This window comes from Photinus pyralis, unplaced genomic scaffold (genome assembly GCF_008802855.1).
Source record: "Photinus pyralis isolate 1611_PpyrPB1 unplaced genomic scaffold, Ppyr1.3 Ppyr1.4_LG10, whole genome shotgun sequence".
Lineage (NCBI taxonomy): Eukaryota > Metazoa > Arthropoda > Insecta > Coleoptera > Lampyridae > Photinus > Photinus pyralis.
This window is the reverse complement of record NW_022170250.1, coordinates 16,770,824-16,790,564: the sequence shown is the minus strand read 5'-3', so window position 1 is coordinate 16,790,564 and position 19,741 is coordinate 16,770,824. Positions and strand designations below refer to the sequence as shown.

General features: G+C 35.8%; 3 protein-coding genes across 4 annotated transcripts; all 3 read right to left on the bottom strand.

Annotated features, from left to right (window-relative positions):
- Window positions 1-3,853: 3,853 nt before the first annotated feature.
- LOC116162127 (gastrula zinc finger protein XlCGF46.1-like) lies at window positions 3,854-5,685 on the bottom strand. 2 transcript variants are annotated; one of them, XM_031475658.1, is made up of 2 exons: window positions 5,270-5,685; window positions 3,854-5,228 (listed from the first exon to the last, which is right to left on the bottom strand). In XM_031475658.1, exons 1-2 carry the CDS (start codon window positions 5,277-5,279, stop codon window positions 3,994-3,996), a joined length of 1,245 nt encoding a protein of 414 aa, XP_031331518.1. In that variant the 5' UTR covers window positions 5,280-5,685; the 3' UTR covers window positions 3,854-3,993. The 2 variants fall into 2 exon arrangements, with proteins under 2 accessions (XP_031331518.1, XP_031331519.1); XM_031475659.1 differs by having other exon boundaries at window positions 3,854-5,222.
- Window positions 5,686-6,535: 850 nt separating this feature from the next.
- Window positions 6,536-8,455, bottom strand: LOC116162126 (zinc finger protein 888-like). Its single transcript, XM_031475657.1, has one exon. It carries the CDS (start codon window positions 8,109-8,111, stop codon window positions 6,807-6,809), a length of 1,305 nt encoding a protein of 434 aa, XP_031331517.1. The 5' UTR covers window positions 8,112-8,455; the 3' UTR covers window positions 6,536-6,806.
- A 5,238-nt stretch (window positions 8,456-13,693) lies between these two features.
- Window positions 13,694-19,741, bottom strand: LOC116160866 (protein Fer3-like). The gene is made up of 4 exons (XM_031474002.1): window positions 19,608-19,741; window positions 14,205-14,349; window positions 13,961-14,151; window positions 13,694-13,910 (listed from the first exon to the last, which is right to left on the bottom strand). The coding sequence occupies exons 1-4, from the start codon at window positions 19,653-19,655 to the stop codon at window positions 13,743-13,745; spliced, it is 552 nt and encodes a 183-aa protein (XP_031329862.1). The 5' UTR covers window positions 19,656-19,741; the 3' UTR covers window positions 13,694-13,742.

Here is a 19,741-nt window from a genome sequence, read left to right as displayed (position 1 = left end):
TTATACCTAAATATACATTTGTATCTCTGTTCCACATGTCTTACATTCGAAGGATGGTCTTTTGTAAATTAGTAATATACAGGCCGATTCAAATGCGAGGGCCACCATGCATGGGCGTACGCAGCTTTTGGTCTAGGGAGGGGCAAAAAATAAAATTGGCGAAAAAAAAATGTTTAATGAAACACATAATATACATTTTTATTTTGAGTAGGTAATAGTTACTAAAAACGTCTGCAAAATTATTATATCTCAAAATATTAGTTATTACCCCTTTAATATCAATTAATTTTGTATTAAATATGCAAAAAAAATACGGGGCGGAAATAGATAGGTAGATATAAAGGCCATTTCGGTATATCGGTAGAATTTTAGGCAAATCGGTAGATCTACCGAAAAATCGGTAGCCGGAACATCACTGGTGACCACTGCAGAGTGGTTTGTGTTAACGGGCGATTAGTGAACGATAACTTCGCTCAGCCCGATGGCAGGTGAGCCGGGCTCGGCGCCTAGCTATGCAGGTGCCGGTGTGCCGAATAATCCGATGGGCATGGGAACAGCGATTTTCAGGATCGGTACCCTAATTTATGGCTTAAAACCTCTTTCATTGCTTAAATCTCAAAGGAAAAGGTTTTGAATTAGAAGCCAACATCAAAGACAATTCTTACATATATTTTTTAACAAACATAAAACGTAACCTGTGGCCAGGCCCCTCCCTGCGTACGCCCATGCCACCATGGGTATCTCGGGAACTGTAAGAGATAGGTAGGTAGTTTAAATTTGGCAAAGTTGTGTATTTTGATGCTTAACAAAATGCAGTTTTGAAACTGAAAATTCTGACTACTTCCGGAAAAAAAAACGAAATTCTGAAAATCGTTTTTGTTTTTTACTGAAGTTATTTACAAAGATATTTAATAATAAATGACACATTATTATGGCCACTTTTTTCCCTCTACAAGATGCTACCTTTAAATTTGAAGTTTGACGTTTCGTCTCCGGTTAACTATCATCAACTTTGTTTCTTATGGAAGTAATTTTTGATTTGATAGAGATTTTTTTTCTGATTTCAATAATGTACATAACAATTTTTTAATGTTTGTAAAATATCTTTTTTTGCCTTTGTCTCAACTCTTAAGTAACGTACGTAAGTAGTTTCTTGCGTTTTTACGAAATAATAGCGTTATTTCTTATTAAAAATAGTTGACGTTTATATTTTTGAAATCAGAAAAAAATTATTTATCAAATGCCACAAAAATTCAAAAATGCTTCCATAAGAAAAAACAAAGTTGATGATGGTTGACTGGAGACGAACTTAAAATTTAAAAGTAGCATCTTGTAGAGGGAAAAAAGTGGTCATAAGTGGGCGATATGGACCATGCAAAAATCGTGTCGGCGTTGTGGGCATTCGGCGAAGTGTCCCGGCCCCATCAAGGGTAACTTTGTCAAATAACCTCTACCTATCTATAGTTCCCGAGATCCCCATGGTGGCTTTCCAATTTGAATCACCCTGTATAGGTCAATTATTACACATTAGGTACACTATTATAAATTAATACTAATATCATATGTAATAGGTACTATCATTGAATAAAGAGCTTTATTCAATGGTACTATTGAAGTTCAAAAAATTTAAATTGCAACAAGGTATGGATTATAAAGTTGCGGTATTTTAATCTGCAATAAGCAAAGATAAAGAATATGGAAGACGGTCAAACAAATCGCATTACAAATAAACACCCACACAAGGCCGCAGCTTGCCAGACATCAACAACAATATACAACAGCCCTTTGTTCTAAAAATAACGTAAAATTTTGATATTTGTTGTAAAGGAATATTACCTATCCCCATTTCTATTATTTATTTCATATTTCATAAAACGGTAGGTAGAGGAGGTACCTTTTGCAATAAATAGGAAAGGGAAACCAAATAAATTTCCAAGCAAGTAGTTGACAAAATAAAAATATTCCAGTGAACGATTTTTTTCTTGCTGTCAGCAAATTCTACTACTTAAGCTTGTTTCACAATTGACGCAAACGTAAACGCCAACGGAAACGCAAACGGTAACGTGAACATGAACAAATTCGCAGTCTCACAATTAACGTTACGCTCCTGGAATGTTAAGTTTTGTAACGGAATATTTTGTTTATTAAAATGTGTTCTGTGGTAGTTGAACTAACCTAAAAAATGGATACCGACAGCTGACGAAGTAATAGTTTATGTATTCATGTTACATATTTACAGACTATTCTATTCAATTCAACAAACGGATAATCATGCAATACTTCGTACAAAAATAATTAAGTTTTGTTTGGTCTTTAAAGGTTATGTGGCTGGATCGCAAGCGCGCGCATGTTTAAAACGCCAACGGGAACGGGAAAGATAAAAGTTGACCAACTGTCGCGTTTGTTTCACGTTTTCACGTTCCCGTTGCGTTATATGTGAATGGAAATAGTAAATATTCATGTTTTAATTAAATGCTCACGTTCACGTTCGCGTTAGCGTTCACGTTGGCGTCAATTGTGAGACAGGCTTAACACGAATACTACTTGCGTTTTCACCTGCAGTTTTTCGTGTTACATTAATGGTAGCCGATGCTGGAGTAGAGCCATGCCATTTTGTTTTTATGATGTATTTTGAGTTTCGATTTTGTTGTTCTTTTTAACTGTATTTGACTCAATACCTGAATTTTATTGTACCGGGTGACCTAATAAGACAGTCCCTCGACCAAATCTCGGGGACAGTTCATCGTATGACTTAGGGGTAAAAAAATTATTGGGTAAATCGGTTATGAAGAATCGTTGGAAAAAATGTTCAAGTTCTAAAAATGACCACCAGAGGGCGTAACTGCCATCTTAAATTTTAAAATTGCATTTTTTTAATTTCTCATAATAAACTTAAACATTCTTTTTTCACATTTTTAAAGAGAACCAGTTTATCTATCATTTTCGTAAAAACAAAAACTCGTTCAATTGTTTATGCAATAACCTGCCTTAACTTCTTAACCGTTTGACCGATTGTAACAAATTTGGTATCGTTGAAAAGAGCATTCCTTGGGCAACAAGAATCGACCGAAATACAGTTAATTTTTGACACTATGGCCCAAAATCCTAAAAAAATCAAATGGAATGATATGAATATTTCTTTATGAAAAAGTAGCCAAATAACACCCAAAGAGGCCAGTGAAAACCGTTTTTCAAAACCTCGTTCCTAACCTCAAATATTGGGCAAATGAGATTAATTAATAAAAAAGCTTAAATTGTATCTTAAATTTACTTTTTATGTATTTCCGGCACCCTACACTTTTAGGTAGGCTTTGGAAAATAAAACAAATGAAACACGATGCATTATAAAATAATAACAGCCGTAATTTGTAAATTATTCTGCTGTTTAATTCAGAAAGTGCAGTTTTTTTGAATTTGTAATATTTTCTAAAATGCCGATTTAACCAAGAAGCATTTAGTATGCTGGCGATATATTTTGAGTATTTTCAAAATGCGACCATCGCTGACCACATCTTCTATGTATTTGCGTTATCCGAATTGACCACGAACCATCGACGGTGGCTCATGTCCCCAGAATCTCCAATTTCTTAACTGGTTGCATCCAACAACTAAATATACCGGGTACTTGAAGGGATATGGACATCTCAAAACCACCGTCACAGACTGCCCTTTGATCCGATCGATGTCGCTCTCCACTAAACCCAACTATCACCTAATTAAGGTCAAAATCAAGAAATAGAGCCTAAAAATTCTCAAGAAGTACTGCCATATTAACCATCGATCTGAAAAATACACTTTAGGCAATTGTGCGACTACGGAGGCTATACCACTTGTCACTCATATAATTAAATAGTTCCAGCTAACATCTTATTTTTCTAAAATTACATATAGAATACAAAACAAATGAAACAAAACAAAATTAGAAGATATACAATTTTTTAACTAAAAGACAAAAATAAGGTACTTTCTTGATACACTATGCCTTAAAAGACGTCATTTCACACTGTCTCTATGATTTGTGGATAATAATGAATGGCGTTGTAAAGCGGCCTTAGTTTTTGCCAAATAACCACAAATTTCACATTTGAAGTCTTTGGAAGCTTTGTGTACCAACACATGTCGATTAAAATTACACTTAAAATTTGTTGCATAATCACAATTGTCACATTTAAAATGTTTCGCATCATTATGTATTAAGGCATGTTGTTGCAAATAGCGCTTACGACTTGCGGAATAATTACAATAGTCACATTTAAAACCTTTGGTTTCATCGTGCGATAAAACATGATTTTTCAGGTCGCCTTTAAACTTTGTAACATAATCACACTTAGAACATTTGAAATCTTCTCTGACATGTGATAAGAGATGACGTTTAAGATACTTTTTAGTATGTGTCGCATAATCACAAATGTCACATTTAAAATCTTTCGAACCATTGTGTATTAAGACATGTTGTTGCAAATAGTCCTTACGACTTGTGGCATAATCACAAACGTCACATATAAATTGTTTAGGGATGTTGTGTTTCAAGAGATGTCGAATCAAATAGCGCTTATAGTTTGTGCTATAATTACAATTGTTGCATTTAAAATCTATGGAAGCCTTGTGTACCAAGAGATGTCGATTAAAATTACACTTAATGTTTGTTGCATAATCACAATTGTCACATTTAAAATTTTTAGTTTCATTGTGTAACAAAACGTGATTTCTCAACACACCTCTAAACTTTGTAACAAAATCGCACTTAAAACATTTGAAATCCTCTATAACATGTGACAAAAGATGACGGTTAAGATATTTTTTAGTGTGTGTTGCATAATCGCAATTGTCACATTTAAAATCTTTAGTTTCATTGTGTGATAAAACATGATTTCTCAAAGCATCTCTAAATTTTGTAACAAAATCGCACTTAGAACATTTGAAATCTTCTAAGACATGTGTTGCGTAATCACAAATTTCAAATTTAAAATCTTTCGAAGTATTGTGTGGCTCTTTAATATTTGAAGCATAATCACACTTTTCACCTTTAAAATCTTTGTGATTTAACGAATGATCGTTGTACACATAGCCACGATTTTCTGCACAAGTCACAATCTCACTGTCTTCTTTTTTAACAATTGTCAAAACATCGTTTGTTACAACAAATTTTTCTTCAAGAGCAAAATTTATTTCTTCTTCTTGTTTTGGTTCGGTTTTAACAAGCGCATTGTCCTTATCCATGACTGCAACTATTTTTAATTAAACCATGTAACTGTAAACTAGCACTTACCCATAAGCATTCCAATTTTATGGGTACCTATTCCAACACATGGGAAAATAAACCATTAATGGTTTACTATGGAATTCTATACAAAGCTCTTAGATGTCACCCACGAATTTTCGTTTATGGTGTCTCTCCAGCCAGCTACCATTTCCAACGACAAGATTAGGAATTTCAATACACTAGACAAGGGTGTTGAAGGGGCCCCCGGCTTTCGGCTTCTCTGTGGAGGTGAGCTAAGATATACAAGTTTTCTCTTAACATACACCACCAAAAATTAAAACAGAGCAACATAACACAACTTAAAAATCCAAAACTGCTAGCTCCTCACTTAAACGCTCAAAACTCTTATTAAAACACACCATGAAATTATAAAAATGGCATAGACATCATATTATCATCAATCTGAAGTTGTCTACATACAAAACAGAGTTGTCACTTTTCTATAAATGTATACAAACGAGCTGTCGTCAACAAGTTGGCCATTTCTTAAATATGATCTCTGCCTTGGATCAGACCAATTAATAAAGAATACCAGGAAGGAGCATTACTCAGGTTGTATACAAGAGAGAGTGGGACGGAAGTCGGCCATTTGCAAAAGCCACTATGACTCATTTTTGTTGGTTTTTGCAGTGACATAAAATAATGGTTAGTAGGTAGGTCAACTTCAAGAGGTAACATTTAGGTAAAAAACAAGTTTTCGGAATTATGGGTCAGGTAAGCAGGAACCTAGATTCTAAGAAAGGGTGAAATACACAAGATGTGACTCATCTTTGGTACAATAAAGTCCTTTTGTTAAAAGCAAGATGGAAAATTACATCGCCTTGTAAGCAAATTTAACTAAAAACAAGATATGTGGAAATTATTGAATCGCCACTCATTTATCGCATATAGATTCTAAACTGAAGAGCTTTGATTAGCGTAATCCCGCTCCTACAGGATGGGTAGCCCGCCCCATGGAACTGTTTACACGAGAATACTTTTTCATTAGCACTGAAAACACACGTAACTCACTGCCAAAGAATGCCCAATCTGTAAAGTGTATTTGACATGAATTCTGGCGACAGACTGTACCTCGGATACGCATTCTAATAATCAATAATTGAGTAGGTACTTAATAAATGTAAAATCATTTTACTGCTATTGGATTAATATTATTGGTCTAATTTATATTAAAATTTGTTGACAAATTTCCTTGAATACAGGTACTAACATGTTATATCATATCTCTATCAAATGAGCCTATTGAAAACATGCACTGCCATGTAGAAAAATTCAATTGTTTTTCGATACTCATTTGTTTTCTGAAACAAAAACAACTGAATGCTGCCTTATTATGGGAAATAAAATGTTAAACAACTTTCATATAGCAAAATTTTGTATACATTCGGTATTTACCCAGATACATACTATATTCCATATACAATATGGGCACCCTGTATATACAATTCTACAAATAAATGCTATGTATATTACATTAATGTATTATTATTAAAATGTTATGTATATTACATTGTGTCTTAAAAGACCTTATTTCAAGCTGTGTTTACGATTTGTGGCATAATGAATGACGTTTTAAAGCCGCGTTAGTTTTTGCCAAATAACCACATATGTCACATTTGAACTCTTTATGTACGGAGAGATGTCGATTAAAATTACACTTAATATTTGTTGCATAATCGCAACTGTCACATTTAAAATCTTTCGAATCATTGTGTATTAAGACATGCTGATGCAAATAGCGCTTATGACTTGTGGAATAATTACAAATGTCACATTTAAAATCTTTAGCTTCATCGTGTGATAAAATATGATTTTTCAACGCGCTTTTAAACTTCGTAACATAATCGCACTTAGAACATTTGAAATCTTTTATAACATGCGATAAGAGATGACGTTTAAGATACTTTTTAATAGGTGTTGCATAATCACAAATGTCACATTTAAAATCTTTCGAACCACTGTGTATTAAAACATGCTGTTGCATATAGTCCTTACGACTTGTCGAATAGTCACACATGCCACATATAAAATGGTGAGGAAGGTTGGGTTTTAGGAGATTTTGAATTAAATCGCGCTTATCGTTTGTACGATAATTACAATTGCTGTCCTTGGAAGCTTTATGTACCAAGAGATGTCGACTAAGATTACACTTAATATTTGTTGCATAATCACAACTGTCACATTTAAAATCCTTAGTTTCTTTGTGTGATAAAACATGACGTGTTAAGAGGTGTTTCTTTAACGACCGCTTAGTGTTAGTAGCATAAAAACAAACGTCACATTTGAAATCTTTCGAACTGTTGTGTATTAACGCATGTTGTTTCAAATCGCCCTTACGCCTTGAAGAATAATCGCAAATGTCACATTCCCAAACTTTCCAAGTGGTGTGCGACAATAGATGCGATTTAAAATTCCCTTTAATATTCGATGCATAATCACACTTTCCACACTTAAAATCTTTTACCACTTTGTGATTTAAGAGATGATTTTTAAAATTCCATTTATAGTTTGTTATGTAATCACAATTGGCACATTTAAAATCTTTAGTATCCCTGTGTGTTAATCGGTGTATTTTAAAATTGATTTTACTGTCAGCAGTATAACGACAAAGAGCACATTTAAACTTTGCAGTTTCAGATTTGATATCCAACGAATGTCCATTACATTGCAGCACTTTTGTAGCATTGTGTACATAGCTAGGATTTTCTGCACAGGTCACAATTTCATTGTGTTCTTCTTTTACAGTTGTCAAAAAATCATTGCTGACAAACACTTTTTCTTCAAGAGCAACACTTATTTCTTCTTCTTGTTTTGGTTCGGTTTTAACAAGCACCATGTCCTTATCCATGACTATAACTATGTTTAATTAAACCATGTAACTAATGTAATGTCTTATGTTACAAAATTATGGGTACCTATTGAAATAGATGTGAAAATATACCATTAATGGTTTACTATGGAATTCTATACAGAGCCATTAGAGGTCACCCTCAAATTTTGAGTTTATCTTGTCTCTCCAGCCAGCTATCAACATGGGCGGTGAAGGCACACAGAACAACATCACAAAACATAAAAATCCAAAAGTTGTCGTCTCCTCACTCAAACACTAGAAAAATACTTAAGTTCTTATTAATAAAAAAAAAACACCAAAAATGCATAAACATATGATGATGATGAGAAATGTCATAGACTTCTTCAATCATTATCTAAATATCTACATACTATTTTTTAAAACAGTGTTGTCACTTTTCTATAAATTCATACACTAGCCACAGAGTAAGCTGTGCACTAGCGTTGTTGTTTACAAACTCTGACAACTCGATCGTTCCTAAAATGTGATTACACCGATCAGATTAAAACGCTTATGTAGTGTACTTAACCCCCAGGTTGTACGCTAACTTCACACTATAAGAACTCGGGAATAAAGTCAACCCGGCAACGTTTAAAAATGGCCACCCGATTGACTATTCTCTCCAAAACTAAACAAGGTCCCGCTTAAATTTGAAATGTGGCACGTGATCAAATATTAAGGCAGACAACTCTTTGACCTGAAGCACAGTAGGGAAGGAACGTAAAATAAAACACTCAAATTGTGAAAAGTTTGTTTAAATTATCGCAATTATTAAAATTGTGAAAGCTCGGCAATTTAAGTTGAAATAAATTACATTGCAAAAATAAACTTTGAAAATGGTAGTTCACCGAATTAAAATAGAAATAGGCTGGGAAAAAAGAACTTACCAATAAAAAAACCAGGCGTCAAATTAATATAAAATTGTGTTGTAAAATTTAATATGTGGAAATTATCTAATTGTCACTCATTTATCGCACATGGATTCTAAACTGAAGATTAGTGTAGTCCCGCTCCTACAAGATAGGTAATCCGCCCCTGGTTTCGTGGTATCGAAGCCTACAATTGAAAGTGGAAGATATGTCGTAGCTAAATTTTGACTACACTTTTTACCACCCCCGTTACTGCTTCATTCACGGAGAAAATTGTTAATTACAAACATGTCAGTGCATACATCAAACCAATCCGTAATTTCCACATATCAAAATAAACTGATTAAAACTTATATGAATGTTACTTCAGGGACAAGACCAAGTAATCAACATCAATAAACATAAATTAAGCAAGCATTACACCAAGAACGTAAACAATTACAAACAATAGCATAACGGTATCACATATGTGATTCTGCATTACGGTTAAACCAAGTAAATTTCAAAAACAAAGATTGAAAGACACAAAAAATATAAAATGTTGCATACAAAATACAAATACGATATAAAGAAATGCAAAAATTATTACCTGCATTAAATAACACAAAATAACAACAAACATTTATGGAGCGACGCGTTCACGACCGCCATTCAATACAAGATGCCCAACGTAACCCCCGCTCGTGCTCTCTAGATGGCGCAGGCAGCTTTTTCCCACCTAGAAATTGCATGGTTGCCAACCAAATGTATGTATCGTCGTAAGTTGTATATGCAGGGTGGAACCTCTCAGTATGATGAATTGCAAAACTTTACCTATAGTCCGCCGCACCTTGACTTTACAGTATAAGCTCTTGTGGTGAACAATGATGCCAAAGAAATCTTTATTTCTTGCTCTGAGCCAAATTTCATTAGAATATGATTCTTGTTAATAATTGAAGTCGATGCTTTTGACGTTTTTTATGTACATGCAATTTATCATTTTACGATGTCTCAATATCTTACATGAATATTAATGTGTCTTTGCACTATAACAATTAGAAATGTATATTTGGCAAACGCACAGAGGTTAACCTAGTATTTTTCACCAGTAACGTAAATAGTACAGTGCTTTCCACTTGCATTTATGATGCATCGTGTGTTTTGTTTTTAGTGCACTTTCACTTAAAAACATCTGATACAAAAAATGCCCCAACGCTACCTCAGTTACTCTCTGTAGCCGTTCGTATGCCACTCGGTCCGAGCGACTGCTACCTTAATCGACATATAGAAATGAACTGCGGGTGCCAATGCTAAGCGCGGATACTGCAGGTGAGCGAGAGGCGAACCTAAGAGTATACGACAAACAGAAGCGCGATAGAGAGATCGCTTGCCTCTTAGTTTTCCTCTCTTGCTCAATTCCAGTATCAGCGCTTAGCATTGGCACGCGCAGTTGATTCGAAAGTGGAGCGAAACGTTCGTAATTTCGACATGAAAGTTATATGTCTCTGCTAATGTTCTTTTTCCCAGGGTTGCCAACTGTAAGTATACGGCAAGTCAAAATACCCGTGCGGTTTGATGAATCCCTAAGAACATTGCAGTAGATGCGTTCGAATTTCGGTTTCTGCAAAAGGTCACGTGATCACTGGTGCAAATTAATAACGCTATAATAATAGACCGCAACATGAGCGGACTGTGACGTGACCGGTAATGTGAATCGGCCTTAACTGTAGTACCATAAACGAACGTAATGAAGCGGATGGAGCGTCAACATAACCTCTAAATTTTGTACAGCTTAACCTCAGACGTGCGCAATAATAATGGAGAACCAAAAAATGCCTTTGACTGTATTCCTGCACGAGGGTGCAAGTACATTGTTATTTTTCGATAGCGATTCAAATGATGAGGATGACACAAATGCTAATTTTTAGGTTAAAATAAACATGGCCACGTGATCACGTCTGTTGCGATTCGTCTGCAATCTCTCATGAGATGCGACTCTCTTTTGATAATAAAAAAAACGATACGGCGTCAATACTGTTTCTGGTGCACCAATAAACGAACGCTTTAGGTTTAGAGCAAAAAGAGTGATCAGAACTCATAAATGAACGCACCTACAGCATGGTAATTTTTTTCTTGCTAGTTTTTTTTCCTGGTTTCGGTATTGTTTTGTTTCGCAGAACCAAGCTCATTTTTTCCTACCTCCGATTGTGTTTCACGTCCCAACACATAAAAAACCAACCATAGTATAACAAAACGTAGGAGCCAAGTGCAATTCTGCGTGTTGAAGCAAATTTTCCTATGGCGGCCATATTCTTGGTGCAAAAACTGGGTTTACTTTTGTTTAGTCAGCTGTTTCCATTTTCGGCCGTTTGCGCCCAGTGGCGTACCTCCATCGTACTTTACGATGTGCATCTACGATTACTGCTTTAACCTGACGCCATCAACTGTAGGGGGTTTTGTTACTGATGTAAGAACAAATTAAATTTGCTGCAGTTTACGATTGTCTTTTATCCCCTTTCTATCTTTGCTTCTCTAAGATTTGTACAATCCGCCAAACCGCGATTTGAAAATGGAGGGAACTATATAACTTTTGAAAAGTGTTTTCACTTTATATAAAATTATAAAAAGCGCTGTTGCCAACAAACTTTTCTTACAATGCCGGTGCCTGTAATTTCTCCCCGGAGTTGGCAAGTGTAAGTAACTCTAAAATCATTACACTAGTAATATACAGAGTGTTTTGCGTGTGCTTAAGATACCTAATGCCAGCATCGGGTTCGATCGGGGACAATCGGAAGTGTTGCTTTGCTCGATGATTCGCCTAGCGAGCTCGGTGTCGACGTCTCGTTATATGAGGCGCGTCTTTCCTGGTGAGTAGCGATACGGGGTCTAGTGCAGTAAAAATAAATTATGATCTGGCCAAAATTGCAACAAATATGATTCTTTTTGCATTATATTATGAGACATAGTATACAGCAAATCAATCAAAATTCAAGATTTCATTAAAAAAAACCTATAACTTGGATATTTCAATGAAATTTGGCAACAATGTTTAAAATACAAAGATAAATGTATAACAAAATAACCACTGATTTCATTTTTTTCAAAATGGCCGCTGTTTAAATATTTAGCAAATTCATTTTGAAACGACCACCATTTTGGAAAAACTGAGCACTCATAATTCACTGCCTCTTTTGACTTTTGTGGACCAATTGTAAATTTTCTCCTATTGTGGTAAAACTATGAAATGCATTAAAGCGCAATTTCATATTTCAAAACTGAAATATTTAAAAAACCGCCATTTTGTATTTTAAACAGTGTAACCAAATTTAATTGAAATAACATTACAAATTTTTCTATGAAAAATAAAAAATTCAGCCGCCATCTTGAATTTTGACTGATTTCCTGCGCCGGATTAATGAGGATGTCAAAATGCACACATTTCGCAATAAAATGCAAAAAGAATCATGAATTGACTGTAATAGTCATTCCATGCGGAAGGGCGCTTACCCCCATAGGGCGCACGATAGATCCAAAGGTTCTAACCATATAATAAAGATCAATTTAGATGTTATTATTTCATTTTTCGAAAATATTTTATTTGCTTTGAAAAAATAATTGTATAGTAGGATTTTCCTTAGTTTGAGAGCACGTCATTAGTGTATTATGACGTTATCACTAAGTATGTTTACATAGCATCATGCAATTAATGGAAAAAAATACGTATGTAGGCAACCATACAGACAGTGCTGCATTATGGGTAGGATACCCATTACATCAACGACCTCTATTGACAAATTACTGGAAAAATGTTTTGGTAGTTATTTGTAACAGGTTATCTATGTCGCAATCTTTTACTAACAAAGTTGACATTATTATTTGGACGTAAAGGAAAAATTAAAAAAAATCATTTTAATCGCTTAACTTACTTAATTAACAGCAGAAGTCAAGAAGTAACCGCAATCTTGACTTACCCCATACTACCGAGCAGAGCTACCGTTACTTTCATGTCAAAACGACGGACACGTTTCGCGGCACTTTCCAATCTGGGTAAAAGGCTGTGTTAAAACTGGTGACTCTTTTTATACACAAATGGGAAAGGGAAATTAATAAAAACTCGTAATGTTGTGCGTAAGAAAAGACGAGACAATATAAAATGTATTACGCACACAACCAGACGATGTCAGGGAAACCTTCTTCTGGACAAAAACCCTGGCATGGCTCACACAAATACAGGAACTAAATAAACAAAAACAACAAAAGCAAAAGAAAATCGACAACAGATTTCAAATTGTGTAACAATAAAAATCGGGTCACGAAATTTAAGTCATATTTTTTCCAAAAAACATTGCGTGTGCATCGTACCATCAGGTTGTTGAATGTCGCAAGGGCGATGAACTTTCGCCCAATTTGTAAAAAATCGAACCACCGCCTTTGTTTCGAAGAGGAAAAGAGCACAACTAGAGAAAAACCTTGACATTGAATATGAACCAAATTATTTTAATTAAACCTTACTATATATATATATAGTTGTTTAAATCACGGCATATCGAAAAAACCTTCGGTTCAGAATTTTTGCGCGATATATGAGTTGCGATTCGCTCATTTTCAGATGCCATGTTCAGTTTTCATAAAGGATTTTGTTGCACCAAAAATGAGTAACATCCTAATAGTGTGCACGTTGGCGCCGATGACCGACCAGTCAGTATACACAAAGACAATTTATTACCTCACTATGTTCATGGAAGACTTACATTAATTAACTACTACATACAAGCACAGATTAACTAATAATTCCGTACGAAATATATTCGCGTTGTGGATAAATATCGTTGCCCTTATGTTCGGGGTTCGTCCCGTGCAGGAGTTCGGTCATAAAGCTGATGTAGGTTATCGCTAATCGCAACGTTTCGATTCTCGATAGCCGCTTTTCGTACGCAAATGTGGGCACCTGTAAATATCGAGATATCAGTTCCGCCCCACCGTCATCCCTATACCTACCTTGCGACGGAGCTTATCGAACGCCTCGTTCAGATTGAACATTCGCCTCCTCTCGCGTATGTTCGCCGCGCGACGTTGCGCTATCGTCGCGACCCTTCGCCGCGGTTTCTTCTGCGACTGCGTCGGATTGTTGGGCGAGCCGTTCCTGGATATGCGGTTGCCCACGAGACCGCCGCATTGCTGTTGCCAAACTAAAATCGGTCTATTACACTTAGTCGATAGCGCAAGGGGAGTACGTGCTTACCCAGCTCGCTATTGAACGCGGTGATAATATCCGGATAGGCGCCGAAACCCGGATTTTGACCCGGGAGACAGTGATGCGGATCCCACAGACTGCCATATGTCGATATGTCACCATGGTAATTGGGTACATCGCCTCCCTTATACTCCTGTAACATAATAAATTGTCGCTATTCAGACTCAAAATCAATTAAGAATGAAGTAAATGGCAACATTGTTAAACTACCTTGCATATCGAAGCGTAGAATACAGCCGCGGTCTCGCAAACTCGCAAACTCGAGTGATGAAGATACGTTTTTTTTTAGTAGATCCGTCGTACCTACCAAGTCTTAATACTACTGCAGCTTTGTTGTGAATAAAGTAAAATCACAGATATCTCACTCCTAACGCAATGAAACCTTAATTTTCTTACTGTTTTTTTTGTACGTTAGACCCATCTTGTTTTTTAACGGTGGTTGAAAAAGCATCGTTCCGTTTACGTTTGTTTTTATTTTTGTGTTATTTAGTGCACGCACACCTCGTCTAGTATAAAAACAGTCGCTGGTAGCCGCCCACTACAAAACTAATGTCTTCCTCTGCACATGGGCGGCTACCTGCGACTGTCTTTATACCAGACGACGTCTAGTGATATCTTCATTTCATTTTTTTATAATTTTCAATTTTTTTTTTAATTGACTTGGTTTAACCTCAATGCAGAATTACGTGTTTGATACCGTTAACTTTTATAGTTTTGAAATCGTTTTCATTTTTGGTTTAAATCTTTGCTCAATTTGGTTTCTATTTTAATTACAATGTTCGTGGCTCAAGTTAAACTTACATTTACATGTCGAAATTATTCAATTGTTTGAAGTTTGATGGAGTTGTTGGTAAACTATCATTTTCGCTGTGAATGAGGCGGTCAGGCGGACGGTAAATAGCTGTAACAGCATCAGTTGCGACATCTAATGCCGGGACTATTCTCGAATTTCAACCGTAATCCTAAAACCCCGCACGAGGGCCCATTGTTACCTGTCTCAGGGGCGAGATCCAGCAAACAAAAACATTTCGGTTTTCCGGATTTCCACATGTATTCGCGTAAAAATAAATTCTGATTCGGAAGGCGCGGTTGTTAAATTACAGAACGTTCCATTGCGCTTAATTTGGAGTGGCTAGACGTTAAAGAAAATAGTTTATCAATCAAATTTCTGCCTTAATTGTTTAAACAAGGTGCTAAGAAGATTTTGAACAAAGTGGCAACCGGTAAAATGGTTTAAGACAATTCATTCGTGCTTTTGACTACAAGAACACGGAAATAAAGTCAACCCGGCAACGTTTAAAAATGGCCACCCGAATGACTATTCCCTCCAAAACTAAACAAGATCCCGCTTAAATTTGAAAAGTGGCACGTGATCAAACGTCTAAGGCAGGACCCCCTTACGTTAGTTGTAGACAACGCTTTGACCTGAAGCACAGTAGGGAAGGACCGTAAAATAATACACTGAAATTGTGAAAATGATCGCAATTTATTGATTGTAAAAGCTCGGAAATTTAAGTCAAAATAAATTACATTGCAAAAATAAACTTTGAAAATGGTAGTTCACCGAATCAAAATAGAAATAGGCTGGGAAAAAAGAACTTAGCAATAAAAAAAACCCAGCCGTCAAATTAATATCAAATTGTGTTGTAAAATTAATTGTTTGTAATGATGTGAATGCGTAACATCAAATTATAACATCACAAAAACTAGCAGGTAGACTTTAAGAGGTAGCAAATAGGTTATGGGTCAGGTAAGCAGGTACTAAGATTCTAAGAAAGGGTGAAATACACAGGATGTGACTCATCTTTGGTGCAATAAAGTCCTTTTGTTAAAAGCAAGATGGAAAATTACATGGCCTTGTAGGCAAATTTAACTAAAAATAAGATATGTAGAAATTATTGAATCACCACTCATTTATCGCACATATATTCTAAACTGAAGAGTTTTGATTAGCGTAATCCCGCTCCTGCAAGATAGGTAACCCGCCCCTGGTTTTGGGGTTTCGAGCTTACAGTTGAAAGTCGAAGACAATCACGGAATTAGGTGTCGTAGCTCAAAATGGTTACAGTTTTTATCACCCCCCTGACTGCTTCATTCACGGAGAAAATTGTTAGTAACAAACAACACGTCAGTACATATATCAAACTAATCGGTAACTTCCACATATTAAAATAAAATGATCAAAACTTATATGAATGTTACTTCAGGGATAAGACCAAATAATCAACATCAATAAACATAATTTATGCAAGCATTACACCAAAATCGTAAACAATTACAAACAATAGCATAACGGTATCACACACATGTGATTCTGCATTGCGGTTAAACCAAGTAAATTTCAAAAACAAAGATTCAAACACAAAAAATATAAAATGTGGCATACAAAACACAAATACGATATAAAGAAATGCAAAAATTACTACCTCTATTAAATAACACAAAATAACAACAAACATTTATGGAGCGACGCGTTCACGACCGCCATTAAAAACAAGATGCTCAACGTAACCTCGGTTCGTGCTTTTTAGATGGCGCAGGCAGCTTTTTCCCACGGAGAAATTGCATACTTGCCAACTCTCAAAAATGTATGTATCGTCGTAAGTTGTATAATGTATATACAGGGTGGAATCTCTCATGTTGTTTGTAATTCTATTGCTGTCTGTCTGTCTGTCTGTCTGTGTGCGCAATAACTTTGTGTAGAAGCGCCCGATCGCTTTGAAAATTGCTTCACATGTTCTTCAGGGTCTTTGAGGTCGTTGAGACCTCTCATTCAAGTATCATGAAGGATAAAACCAGTTCCACCCCCCACCCTAACCCCTCTTTTGATAAGGGGTTAGTAAAAATGGAGGTAGTTGCTATGAAACGGTTTCTTTCGTTGAGATCTTTAATTAGAATACCATGAAAGATAAAATTAATTTCTAACGCCCCCCTCCCTTGAGCCCGTGAGAGGTGCGCGGGTTAGTTATATATGTATCTATGACACCTTTCATTAGAATACCATAAAAGGCCGAACGTGTGTTAACCCCCCCCCCCCCTTCAAAAGTTTGGAGAATGGTCATAAAGTCCTTGGAATAGGTGGCCTAGGGGGGCTCTCCCACGAATTATTTCCTGAAATTTTTGAAAGTAAAACGTGCGAACACCAAATGATTTCAGATTTTGCATACACGTGCTTTTAGTGGAGTCAAGTAATACTTTGCAAATAATGGGGGGGGGGGGCGACAAAAGGAACTGTTTTTACCAACACCGCCCTTCTTCCTTTTCCCTTACCAGAATAGGGGGTGGGGTGGGGGTGGAACTGGTTTTATCCTTCATGGTACGCTAATGAAAGGTCTCAGCGAAAGGAATCAATTTCTGCCAGCCATAGACCCTTTATCGTAATCGGATATAATTCGTTATATCTCAAGAGCGGGTTGTCGGAGGAGAGTACATATTTACAAAAGGCGATTGGGACGTCATTGGTAATGTACAAACTTGCAGTGCGAATACCTCGAGATTGGAATGACGGAGGAGAGTACTAACAAAGGACTATTGAAACATCTGGACTACACATATCTAATGGTAGGGTGAAGCTGTTACTCACAAAGAGCGATTTGGGCGTAAAGAGTTGTGCATTTGTTTTATTTGTTGAGATATTTAAATGAAATTTTGTATGTAGAGACTTTGTCAGTACCGTTGGCGTATATAGAGACACCGTTCAAACCACAAGTACACCGTTGACATATATAGAGACACAGTTCGCAGGTATTTGCACGTTTACTGTTTAACAATACAATAATTTTCAGCATTTTAAAATAATGTTAGTTTGTATAGGAAGGAAATGGTGTGTTCAATTAGCTTTGTCAGTTAGCGGTTCATTTTGTGTTTGAGCTCACTTACTTATGCTTTATGCACCCATTGAAAGTGTTCTTGAATTTGGTGTTATTTGCTTTCATTGTAAATGTTATTTTGATTTGTTTGAGATTGGCCAGTTATTAAATTCCATTTGTTTATTAGAACTCATTTAGATTGATTAACGACTTCAATTCTTTGTGTACAGGGTGTCCCATTAATAATGGTCATAGGCCATAATATCTATGGACCCGTTAATTGCACAACTTCGGGAAAAAAATTTTGTTAATAAAAGGGGCCAAGAGAAATCGCCGGAAATTATTTTGAAGTTTCTAGCTTCGCCACTAGAGGGCGTACGATTCATGGTCAAGTAGAAAAATCACTTTTTTTCTAAAATATACCTACGCAACAAACATGCATAAAAAATACATGCATAGCAATCTTGTATCAATTTTGCATCATTTTGATGCAGCACATATTGCTCTAGTTCATAAAATATGAGGGGTGTGGGAAGGAGAACATCTCGTTAAGGAATTGAATGTAACTTAAATGTTCGTATTTGCGCCATATCTCTGCATCGAAAACAGATATCAAAATGCGGTTTTCACTGATATTTTTTTCACTTTTTCATCTTATATGATAATATCATATAATAATTATATCGTCCCATTTGAAATTTTCACAAAAACCTGTAAAGTTTATGTTAATGTCACATTGCGCCCTCTACTACTCATTACATTTACTAAAAAGACTCTATATTCATGTAAAATCTGATTTCACAAAGAGACCTCCTTCCAGCAAGACCTATTATGTGAAAATGTGTTAACCTAATCCGAAGTTACAGTCAATTCCGTCATATTTTATGAGCTAGAGCAATATGCGCTGCATCAAAATAATACAATATTGCTATGCATATATTTTTTATGCATGTTTTTTGGGTATATTTTAGTTTAGTCATTTTTCTACTTAACCGCCCTCTAGCGGCGAAGCTAGAAACTTGAAAGCGATTTCTCTTGGCCCCTTACCATTATTAATGGGACACCCTGTACGTATCTGCCTTTTTTGAGTGTAATTAACCTTTTCGCCGTTGCATAGGTAGCTGCAGAAGTGATAACAATACAACTTTAGTCGAAGGTTCCCTTATTCAGGGCCTTTAGATACATTCCGGACTGAAGGAGGTCCGACTAATTAATCCATTTTATGTACTTTGCTATTCTTCACAAATGGGAAAGGATTGGAGGTGCTTTTAAATCTACTTAAATCATCGATCAAAAAAGAACCAATCGAAATAAGCGATTTATTCGCCAGCTCTCGCTCAGCGCCTTTTAGACCTTCGATTTTTTTGACGAATGCAACTGTCCCCATTGTACTCGCCTGGTTTATTACCGTGTAACTTCTTTTTATTTGCAAACAACAAAAATAAAAAAATATTAAGTTCACCAATCCGCAAATTTGTTTATAATTGAATAATGTTATAATTTTGCACTATCACACCTCGAATGCAATATTTTGCTGGAAAAATAGGAAAACACCAACAGTTTGTAGGTGAAATTTACTTACATTATTGGCCTCCCAAGGGCCGTGATCATTTTGAAAGGACATTTTCATTGAACTGCCTTTGTTTGCCTAAACAGTGAACACTTAAAAAAGCACAAGCGTATAGCTACACTTTATTGCACAAACCCGACTTTTGC